Source organism: Amblyraja radiata, chromosome 5 (assembly GCF_010909765.2).
Source record: "Amblyraja radiata isolate CabotCenter1 chromosome 5, sAmbRad1.1.pri, whole genome shotgun sequence".
NCBI classification, from domain to species: Eukaryota; Metazoa; Chordata; class Chondrichthyes; order Rajiformes; family Rajidae; genus Amblyraja; species Amblyraja radiata.
The window spans coordinates 102,318,340-102,330,383 of NC_045960.1; the positions used below are offsets into that span (position 1 = coordinate 102,318,340).

The following is a 12,044-nucleotide window of genomic DNA, read 5'->3' on the forward strand; positions in this document are numbered from 1 at the left end:
CTGTACAACTGCAGTAGAACCTCCCTGCTCCTATACTCAAATCCTTTTTCTATTGATGCTAACATACCATTCGTTTCTTCACTGCCTGATACACCTGCATGCCTACTTTCAATGACTGGTGTACCATGACACCCAGGTCTTGTTGCATCTCCCCTTTTCCTAATCGGCCACCATTTAGATAATAGTCTACTACCTACTAGACTATTCGGTTTTTGCCACCAAAGTGGATAACCTCACATTTATCCACATTATACTGCATCTGCCATACATTTGCCCACTCACCCAGCCTATCCAAGTCACCTTGCAGCCTCCTAGCATCCTCCTCACTGCTAACACTGCCCCCCCAGCTTCTTGTCATCCGCAAACTTGAAGATGTTGCATTCAATTCCCTCGTCCAAATCATTAATATATTGTAAATAGCTGGGTCCCAGCACTGAGCCCTGCGGTACCCCACTAGTCACTGCCTACCATTGTGAAAAGGACCCGTTTACTCCTACTCTTTGCTTCCTGTTTGCCAGCCAGTTCTCTATCCACATCAATACTGAACCCCCAATACCGTGTGCTTTAAGTTTGTATACTAATTTCTTATGTGGGACCTTGTCGAAAGCCTTCTGAAAGTCCAGATATAACACATCCACTGGTTCTCCCTTATCCACTCTCCTAGTTACATCCTCGAAAAATTATATAAGATTCGTCAGACATGATTTACCTTTCGTAAATCCATGCTGACTTTGTCCAATGATTTCACCACTTTTCAAATGTGCTGCTATCCCATCTTTAATAACTGACTCTAGCAGTTTCCCCACTACCGATGTTAGACTAACTGGTCTGTAATTCCCCGTTTTCTCTCTCCCTCCCCTTTTAAAAAGTGGGGTTACATTAGCTACCCTCCAATCCTCAGGAACTACTCCAGAATCTAAAGAGTTTTGAAAAATTATCAGTAATGCATCCACTATTTCTGGGGCTACTTCCTTAAGTACTCTGGGATGCAGCCTATCTGGCCCTGGGGATTTATCGGCCTTTAATCCATTCAATTTACCTAACACCACTTCCCGGCTAACCTGGATTTCACTCAGTTCCTCCATCTCATTTGACCCGCGGTCCCCTGCTATTTCCGGCAGATTATTTATGTCTTCCTTAGTGAAGACGGAACCAAAGTAGTTATTCAATTGGTCCCCATGATCAATTCACCTGTTTCTGACTGCAAGGGACCTACATTTGTTTTAACTAATCTCTTTCTCTTCACATATCTATAAAAACTTTTGCAGTCAGTTTTTATGTTCCCTGCCATTTTTTTTTCATAATCTGTTTTCCCTTTACTAATTAAGCCCTTTGTCCACCTCTGCTGGAATGAATTTCTCCTAGTCCTCTAGTAGGCTGCTTTTTCTGGCTAATTTGTACGCTTCATCTTTTGTTTTGATACTATCCCTGATTTCCCTTGTTATCCACGGATGCACTACCTTCCCTGATTTATTCTTTTGCCAAACTGGGATGAACAAATGTTGTAGTTCATCCATGCAGTCTTTAAATGCCTTCCATTGCATATCCACCGTCAACCCTTTAAGAACCAATTGCCAGTCAATCTTGGCCAATTCACGTCTCATACCCTCAAAGTTACCTTTCTTTAAGTTCAGAACCCTTGTTTCTGAATTAACAATGTCACTCTCCATCCTAATGAAGAAACAAGATATGTAACTACATAAAGATTAAACATGGACTGAAACAGCCACCACAGCGTCATGTGAGTATCCCCAGGGCACACAGTATAAGCGGTGACCCACAGCCATCAGTTCAATGTCCAGGCCACACACACACGCTCCTTCACCATGATGTGACAAGAGTTGTACCGACTGCTGTCACTCTCTCTGCAGTCCCTATCCGCCCGAACAGTCAGAATGCCGTCCACACCCACACTAGACTCCGGGATGTCCTCATGGAACGATGTCCCCGGAAACACTGAGATCACTGCACTCACAGCACCCCCTCCGAGTCTTCGCCAGTGAAGGCAGCACGTCCATCTTGTTTTTCGGCGAGCTCACATTCCCCACTGTGATAGAAGGCAAATAACTTGTACCTTTCCTTCTCTTCTCCCGCAGTCGGGGCAATTAAAACATCCGCAGTCAGGATGATTGAAGCTCCCGCAGTCGGCGATCAAAGCCCCCCCGCATTGGGCCGATCAAGGCTCCCACGATCGGGGTGGTCGAAGCTCCTGTGGTTGGAGCTCCCGAAGTTGATCCCTAACAAAGGGAACGCCAGCTCCACGATGTTAAAGCCGCAGTACGGACGGAGATACGATACAAAAAAAGTTGCATCTCCGTTGATGGAAGAGATTAAAAAGTTTCCCAAACCCTCCCACACAAAACTAAAACTAAAGACACTGAAACATAGAAATAAAAACAGACTAAAAACAACAAAAGAAGAAAGGGACGCGACGGGCTGTCGGCGAGGTTGCCATGTACAGTGCCTGGTGGTCTTGTTCATGTGTAGTCTGCATATTTAATATTGCATGATTCCTTTCGATAAAATAGTTGTATGTTCTTTCATCAGGTTTTTTTATTTTAGAATATGGCGCGCCATTTTTCTTTGGGGCCTAGATTTAAATTTCTGCTACACAATCGTAATTTGTGTTTCTTTTACTTTGAAAGTTTCAAAGATCATTGTTCACTTTAGTTTATTCAGTTTATTTGGGAAATGTAATCAAATCAGGCATGATTTAACATAATTAATATCATGAATCTGGCTGCAATGATATCTGGTGCGAAAATATAAAATATTGTCATATGCATAAACTAGAGATTGTGTCAGAATTTAGTGGACAGAAACGGGTCTTGCAATCTATCTAGTTTGCATTATAGCTGTGTTCTGGGAATGCTCAGTGTTAAAAATACAAACTATTTTTAAGTATTGACTTTTCTTTCATCGTTTGGTTGTGTGAATTAGAGCCTTTGGCTTTCGCATGTTTTCTCAATAATTTGAACTGACGCTCTATTTTGTTTCATATTTAGCTTTCCTCGTCCATTGAAGAATACTTGGTTAAACAGGAATGCCCCAGCGCAAAGCAAAGATTATGCTATTCCATCCCTTGAGACTGTGGTTTTTGGCAGTAACTATACAAAACAACTGTTGCCCGATGTAAGCAAATATAATCATATCAGTTTATGATTACGCTATGATAATGGTTGAACAGAGTTATTGAAAATCTAAAATGTTGACAATCTTGCTGAGCAAACAGGTTGAATTCCCAGGAGTAAGATTTTTAGTGGAATCGGTCTTGAAAAGGATTATTATAACATTTTGTACATAGACATGTGCTGACAACGCTGGTGTACGGGGAACCAGGTACAAACATCTGTTCCTCACATTACTGCAGGCTAATTGCTGGTTAAGGGCTGTTGTCCACTGGTGCCCTTGCAATAATGAAGCAGTAAAAGTGATCTCATTGTCACATGGCTGTTTAAAGGGAATCACTGAGACAAAGTACAGAGGCATCCAGTGGTTACTGGTGTTTGACAGACAGACTGGGGCATTCAGTGCAGCTACTGAATGCCCCAGTCGATGTTTTCGGGTCTGAACCCATCAGATTATAGAACATAGAAGAATACAACACAAGGACAGGCCGTTCGGCCCACAATGCCTGAGCTGAACATGATGCCAAGGCCATTTTTTACCTGCCTGCACATAATCCGTATTCCTCCATTCCCTACATACCAAAAATCCCTTATAAGCCACTGTTGTATCTGCCACAACCAATATCCCCAACAGCAAGTTCCAGGCACTGCCGGCACGCACTGTGTAAAAAAGAAAACTTGCCTGCACATCTCCTTTAAACTTTGACCCTAGCACCTTTAAACTATGCCCTGTCGTATTTGATTCTTCAATCCTGGGAAAACGATTCTCTGTCTTCCCTATGTGTGCCTCTCATAACTTCCATCAAGTTTGCATGCAACCTCTGGTGTTCCAAAGAAAACAGGCCAAATGTGTCAAACCTCTCCCTGTAACTAATACCCCCTTATCCAGGCATCATTCTGGTAAACCACCTCTGCACCCTTTCCAAATCCTCCGCATTCTTCCTGTAATATCGCAACCATAATTGCATGCAGTACTCCAAATGTGGCCTAACCAAAGTCCTATACAGCTACATTGTTTTTTTCCGTTCTCTCACCACTTCCTCGCCCCCATCTTGTTTTATCTGCCCATCATCCCCTTCCCATTTGATTCCACCTATGAGCTACCAACCTCACGCCTCCCCCACCTGGCTCCATTTGGCCATTCATCTGGTTCCAATTACCTGTTCCTCCCTTGAACGTCTATGCACTGGAAATCTTTCCTCTTGAATCTCGGTCCTGATGCAGGATCTCGACCTAGAACATTAACTTAAACCTTTTGCCTCCATAGGTACTGCTTCCTTCGCTGAGTTTTTGCAATGTCCTGATTTTTGTTCCAGATTCCAGCATCTACAATCTCTTTTTCCTACAAAATAATTATTCAACCTTGTAGAATACAGGTCAGGTTTATGCTACTGATTCTCATAATTTATTCCTTTTAGCTTTGATATCCTTTTCATTCTGTGCTGACCTTGTCCAAATGTTAATTTATTTTCTGGAGTTTGGTGCACAAAAATTTAATATGGTATGCATAATGTTCTGCCCAAAGTTGTGTTCAATTGAAAGGTAACTTTCTCAGTTTTGAATTCCAATCACTATGTAATAACAGATAACATTCGATGAACCTTCTTGATTACTTGTATTTGTGTATTAGCCGTTTAATAATTTTTGTACTAAGCACCTGAATCATTTTGCTTCTCCATAAATTCCTGGCTTTTCTGACATAATGATTTGAGTAATTAATGTAACTCTTAAGAAAAAAGGAATGGAAATGTCAATCAAAACAGAGCTCTGGTTATTCAGAGTGGAAGATGTGATACATGATATTTGTAGGTGCCATTTAAAACAAAAGGGACCTTCAAACCTAAGATAGACACAAAAAGCTGGAGTAATTCAGCAGGACAGGCAGCATATCTGGAGAGAAGGAATGGGTGACGTTTCAGGTCGAGACCCTTCTTCAGACGGTCCTGTTAACCTCCATTATTCCTGCACTGATGATGAAACCCACCAAGCAAGAGCAATTGAAATGTAATTTTCCTTCAGCAAATGATTCCCCTCTGGCATGGCAGACAAAAATGTATCCTTGCCATCTGTTCAGCTTCTGCCCAGTGTGAGATATACCCTCTCGTCCCCACTTTCCTAGCCATTAGGTGTCATCCAATGATATATGCTGCCATCTTCAACAGATTTCACTAAACGCATCTTCCCCAAATCTAATGGGTTTCTGAAATAAAACATTCTGTTTTTGGGAACCTCAGATTTATTCTTTTACCACACCCTTCATAGAATTTTACTGGGCAAAATCAGGTTTTTCGCTACCTTGTACAACATTGATAAAGGTCTCAAAATCAGTAATACAAAAAATTACAGGTTCTTCATTTGTGTATCTCACTAAGAGGTGTTTTCTGCATGGTTAAGCAACTTTAACCCTGTTCATGTGTGTTAAGAGCTCCCTCTTGATCCTAGTTCTGAACATTAATGTAACTGCTCAAATGACCAACAAAGAGTCTAACTAATTTATTCATCTTGAGTTATCTTTCATGGAGTTCCGAGGTACATGTGGTTCACTTTAACCAGGAATATTCAAAATTATATTTTGTAATAGAACACAATATGTAGAACAGTACAGTACAGCTCATCGGCCCACAATGTCTATGAAAAATATGCTTGCAAACATTCTGATTCCAAGATTAAATTCTCTTACCCTTTGAGCGATCCTACCTTCTCGCTGGTCCCCCTTTTGTTTTTAATGTAAATATAAAAATCTTAAGATTTTCTTTAATCCGACCTGCCATTGACATTCCATGTCCCCTGATGGCGCTTCTAATTCCCTGTTTGAGTTCTTTCCACCTTGCTTTATTTTCTTCAAAGGCCTTGTCTGGTTTCATCTTAAACATACCTTTTCTCTTTGTCCAAATTTAGAAACACTCTGGTCATCCAAGGTCCCTTACCCATGACATCCTTACTCCTCCTCCATAGTGGAACATGTTGGTCCTCTACTCTGATCAATACTCTGGTCTTTAAACAACTCCCATTGTCTGAAGTGGACTTGTCCAACAACATCTGGTCCTAATTTATGTTCCCTGGCTACTTTCCTATAACAGATCTCGTCTGCCTGTAGATGATCCATATCCCTCTATTCCCTGCACTTCCATGTGCTTACAATAGTGCCATTTAAAAGGCTTTTATATATCTGCCTTCACCACCACCCCTGTCAATGCCCCCACTACTCTCTGTGTAAAAAAAAAAAAAACTTACCCCTCACATCTCCATTCATTTTCAGGGAAGCAACTTTATGGTACCTGAACCCTGCATGCAACACGCCTACAATTTCCATTATAATCTCTGTTCAAGCTTACTACTGGCTTATAAGGGCCTTTTCAACTACTTTGTTATGGTCACAAAAGAATTGCCTTCATCTCGCAGGATGGAACTAGGTAAGCAGGTTTACTTAAATGGAAATTATTATTTTTGAATTATGAATTTCACAAATGCTGAGCCAGATAAATATTTCTACAACATACCAGTTAATTGAAAATGAGAGAACTGCAGATGCTGGAAAATTGAAATAAAAACAAAATGCTGGAATTACTCAGCAGGTTAGGCAGCATCTATGGAGAGAGAAACAGTTACATGTCGAGGGAATGTTAACTCCATTATAGAGTCATGGAGTATTACAGCACAGAAGGAGGCACTTTGATCCAAGTCATCCATACTGTCCGGGGTGCCCCATCTAAACTAGTCCTATTTGTGCGCATTTGCTTTCCTATCCATGTGTCTTTTAAATGTTGTTAATGTACCTGCCTCAACGACTTCCTCTGAAAGCTCATTACACATACCCACCACCTCAGCTTGAAAATGTTGTCCCTCGGATTCCTACTAAATCTTACCACTCTCACCTTACACTTTTGCCCTGGAGTTCTTGATTCACCTACCCTGGGAAAAGACTCTGTGCATTCAGCATATCTATCCCCTCATGATTATATACACCTCTATAAGATCACGTCTTAGCCTGCTGCACTCCAAGGAATAAAGTCCGATCAAGCCCAGTCTCGTCTTATACCTCAGGACCCCGTGTCCTGGAACATCTTCATAAATCTTTGCTGCACTCTTTTCAGCCTAAAGGTATCTTCCCCATAGCTGCGTGACTAAAACTAACACAAGGCCAGTGTTCCAAAAGCTGCCTTCACCACCCCAATGAGCTTCGATGCCACATTCAGGGAACTTGTACTCCGATGCCACATTCAGGGAATTAGATCCCTTTGATCTACAACTCTTCTCAGGACCTTATTGTTCACGACAAGAGTAGGAGTGAACGGGTCCTTTGCAAAATGGCGCAAAGAGTAGGAGTGAACGGGTCCTTTTCAGAATGGCAGGCAGTGCGAGTGGAGTGCCGCAAGGCTCGATGTTGGGGCCGCAACGGTTTACCATATATATTAATGATTTGGAAAAGGGAATTAGAAGCAACACTAGCAAGTTTGCGGATGACACGAAGCTGGGTGGCAGTGTGAACTGTGAAGAGGATGTTAGGAGATTGCAAGGTGACCTGGACAGGTTGGGTGAGTGGGCAGAAGCGTGGCAGATGCAGTATAATATAGGTAAATGTGAGGTTTTCCACTTTGGCGGCAAAAACAAGGGGGCAGATTATTATCTCAATGGGGTTAGGTTAGGTAAGGGGGGGAGGTACAGCGAGACCTGGGTATCCTTGTACACCGGTCACTGAAAGTTGGCGTGCAGGTACAGCAGGCAGTAAAGAAAGCTAATGGAATGTTGGCCTTCATAACAAGAGGATTTCAGTATAGGAGTAGAGAGGTTCTTCTGCAGTTGTAAGACCACATCTGGAGTATTGCTTACAGTTTTGGTCTCCTAATTTGAGGAAAGACATCCTTGTGATTGAGGCAGTGCAGCGTAGGTTCACGAGATTGATCCCTGGGATGGCGGGACTGTCATATGAGGTAAGATTGAAAAGACTAGGCTTGTATTCACTGGAGTTTAGAAGGATGAGGGGGATCTTATAAAAACATATAAAATTATAAAAGGACTGGACAATCTAGATACAGGAAAAATGTTGGGCGAGTCCAGAACCAGGGGCCACAGTCTTAGAATAAAGGGGAGGCCAATTAAGATTGAGGTGAGAAAAAACGTTTTCACCCAGAGAGTTGTTAATTTGTGGAATTACCTGCCACAGTGGGCAGTGGAGGCCAAGAAGAGGAAGTACTGACACTTTTGAAAAATATAAAAGTGAATAAGTCTCCAGGTCCGGACAGGATATTCCCTAGGACATTGAGGGAAGTTAGTGTAGAAATAGCAAGGGCTATGACAGAAATATTTCAAATGTCATTAGAAATGGGAATAGTGCCAGAGGATTGGCGTACTGCGCATGTTGTTCCATTGTTTAAAAAGGGTTCTAAGTGTAAACTTAGCAATTATAGACCTGTTAGTTTGACGTCAGTGGTGGGCAAATTAATGGAAAGGATACTTAGAGATACTATATATATATAAGCATCTGGATCTGGAACAGGGTCTGATTAGGAACAGTCAACATGGATTTGTGCCTGGAAGGTCATGTTTGACTAATCTTCTTGAATTTTTTGAAGAGGTTACTCGGGAAATTGATGAGGGTAAAGCAGTGGATGTATATATGGACTTCAGTGAGGCCTTTGACAAGGTTCCTCATGGAAGGTTGGTTAAGAAGGTTCAATTGTTGGGTATTAATGGTGGAGTAGCAAGATGGATTCAACAGTGGCTGAATGGGAGATGCCAGAGAGTAATGGTGGATGGCTGTTTGTCAGGTTGGAGGCCAGTGACTAGTGGGGTGCCACAGGGATCTGTGTTGGGTCCACTGTTGTTTGTCATGTACATCAATGATCTGGATGATGGTGTGGTAAATTGGATTAGTAAGTATGCAGATGATACTAAGATAGGCGATGTTGTGGATAATGAAGTAGATTTTCAAAGTCTACAGAGAGATTTAGGCCATTTTGAAGAGTGGGCTGAAAGATGGCAGATGGAGTTTAATGCTGATAAGTGTGAGGTGCTACATCTTGGCAGGACAAATCAAAATAGGACGTACATGGTAAATGGCAGTGAATTGAGGAATGCAGTTGAACAGAGGGATCTAGGAATAACTGTGCACAGTTCCCTGAAGGTGGAATCTCATGTAGACAGGGTGGTAAAGAAAGCTTTTGGTGTGCTGGCATTTATAAATCAGAGCATTGAGTATAGAAGTTGGGATGTAATGTTAAAATTGTACAAGGCATTGGTGAGGCCAATTCTGGAGTATGGTGTACAATTTTGGTCGCCTAATTATAGGAAGGATGTCAACAAAATAGAGAGAGTACAGAGGAGCTTTACTAGAATGTTGCCTGGGTTTCAGCAACTAAGTTACAGAGAAAGGTTGAACAAGTTAGGTCTTTATTCTTTGGAGCGCAGAAGGTTAAGGGGGGACTTGATAGAGGTCTTTAAAATGATGAGAGGGATAGACAGAGTTGACGTGGATAAGCTTTTCCCACTGAGAGTAGGGAAGATTCAAACAAGAGGACATGACTTGAGAATTAAGGGACAGAAGTTTAGGGGTAACATGAGGGGGAACTTCTTTACTCGGAGAGTGGTAGCTGTGTGGAATGAGCTTCCAGTGGAGGTGGTGGAGGCAGGTTCGATTTTATCATTTAAAAATAAATTGGATAGTTATATGGATGGGAAAGGAATGGAGGGTTATGGTCTGAGTGTAGGTAGATGGGACTAGGGGAGAATAAGTGTTCGGCACGGACTAGAAGGGCCGAGATGGCCTGTTTCCGTGCTGTAATTGTTATACGGTTATATGGTTAAATCACTGGATGGATTTAAGAGAGAGTTAGATAGAGCTCTAGGGGCTAGTGGAATCAAGGAATATGGGGAGAAGGCAGGCACGGGTTATTGATTGGGGACGATCAGCCATGATCGCAATGAGTGGCGGTGCTGGCTTGAAGGGCCGAATGGCCTCCTCCTGCACCTATTTTCTATGTCTATGTTTCTATGACAAAGGTCATGTCCTGGTTTGACTTTCCAAAATGAAACGCCTCACATTTATCCAAATTAAAATGCATTGGCCATGTCTCGGCCCACTTGCCCAGGTGATAAAAATCCTGCTGTAATTCTTGATAACCATCTTCACCACTGATTTTCATTATTATCTGCAAAATTACTAATTATGCACCCAAACCATTGATATTAATGTCAAGCAGCTATTGGCCCAACTTTGATTTCCCGAGGCACACCACTTGTCACAGGCTGCCAATCTGGGGGGAAAAAAACCTTCCACCACCCTCTGTTTCCAACCATAAAGCCAATTCAGTAATATGTTAGCTAGCTCTCCCTGGAACCCATGTGATTTAACCTTCCATAGAAGCCTACCATTTGGAACGTTATCCAGAGATTTGCTACGGTTCATATTGACTGTGAATTGGGCAATAAATTAAAAACAGAAGGTAGTTGAGGCCAGTTCATTGGATATATTTAAGAGGGAGTTAGATGTGGCCCTAGTGGCTAAAGGGATCAGGGGGTATGGAGAGAAGGCAGGTACAGGATACTGAGTTGGATGATCAGCCATGATCATATTGAAGGGCAGTGCAGGCTCGAAGGGCCGAATGGCCTACTTCTGCACCTATTTTCTATGTTTCTAAGTAAAAAGCACGATTCCGAGAGTTGTAATCTCAGGATTACTCCCGGTGCCATGTGCTACTGCGGGTAGGAATAGGAGATAGCACAGATGAATGAGTGATCCCTCCAGACCTCCCGCACGTCACCCCTATCTCACGATGATTCGTATATCTCACCCCGAACGTGCAATTTATTCTCTAGCTTCCCATGGTATCCTTGGATATATCTTATCGGGACCAAGAGATTTATCTGCCTTCGTACATCTTCAGGTTTCATGTCTCTCAGTAGGAAAAAGAGATGAACATTTTCATTGAAGAATATGGATTAATACGTTTTTATATTGTGTGGAGGCCAATTTAAGTGTGGCCTACTTCCAACCTCCCTTCACAACCCACTGGGTATGCTGAACACTACATTAAGTTTGTGTGCTCTGGGCTAGATATAACTCACCCCATCTTTGTATTTTTCCTGAAGCCTTCTTTTCCCACTATGCTCCATTCACACAAACATTCCATATCGCACTCTGTCCTCACTCTTCGATCCGTTCTCAGCTCTGTTGGATTTGAGTAGGCTGGAAATCCAATTATCTTGTTAAATTGTGTATTTTATTCAATCGAAGAAACAATAACAATTTTAACTGGAATATATTAAATCCATCTCACACATTCCTTTCCCAAGACGTAACTGAGCAATAGACGTTAAACATTTTTATGAACCAAGGATTGGAAGATGTTTGCCTAACTTCAACTGTATTAAAGTAGGGTATTTTCTTGTGAGATAAAGGGTGTTCAATTGTAATTAGTTTATTTATCCTTTTCCTTGCAAATTTCTCATTGGGTGAGAGGTCGGGATTTCTAGAATAGAACAATGCAGGTTGAGAAAGACGTAAACATTTCTGGCTGTTTGGTGAGAGTCATTGACTGCATTTATGTAATTACTTTGATTTTGTATCCAATAAAAAAAGTTATATTTTCTCTGGATTCTGTTCTCCATCAAGGAAGTGCTTTGTCCTGAATTTTAAATCTCTTTGATCTCTTTCATATGTTGGAGAATCAGAATAATGCTTACTTTAAAATAAATCTTTAAAATTTATTTTCTTTAGATTTGTTTAATTCTCTAAACAATGCTTGTTTTTTTACTTCTTTAACCTGTCAAATGTTTCAGTATTCAATACAAAACAGGTTTCTGTATTCTAGTTGATACATTGCCTCAAACTCCTTTAAAACCCAGTAAAAAAAACATGCAAAATAGAACCAGGAGAAGGCTATTTGCCCCTTCGTGTTCCACTTGCCTAATTTTCTA

At 41.5% G+C, this 12,044-nt stretch overlaps 1 protein-coding gene across 8 annotated transcripts in view; it reads left to right on the forward strand.

Annotated features, from left to right (window-relative positions):
* Window positions 1-12,044, forward strand: part of fam135a (family with sequence similarity 135 member A) — a 127,051-nt gene that overhangs the window by 69,539 nt on the left and 45,468 nt on the right. For all 8 annotated transcript variants that reach the window (XM_033021902.1, XM_033021901.1, XM_033021898.1 and 5 more), the window contains 2 exons: window positions 3,006-3,132; window positions 6,388-6,541. In XM_033021902.1, the coding sequence (XP_032877793.1) occupies window positions 3,006-3,132; window positions 6,388-6,541 (281 nt within the window). The remainder of the gene's footprint in view (window positions 1-3,005; window positions 3,133-6,387; window positions 6,542-12,044) is intronic.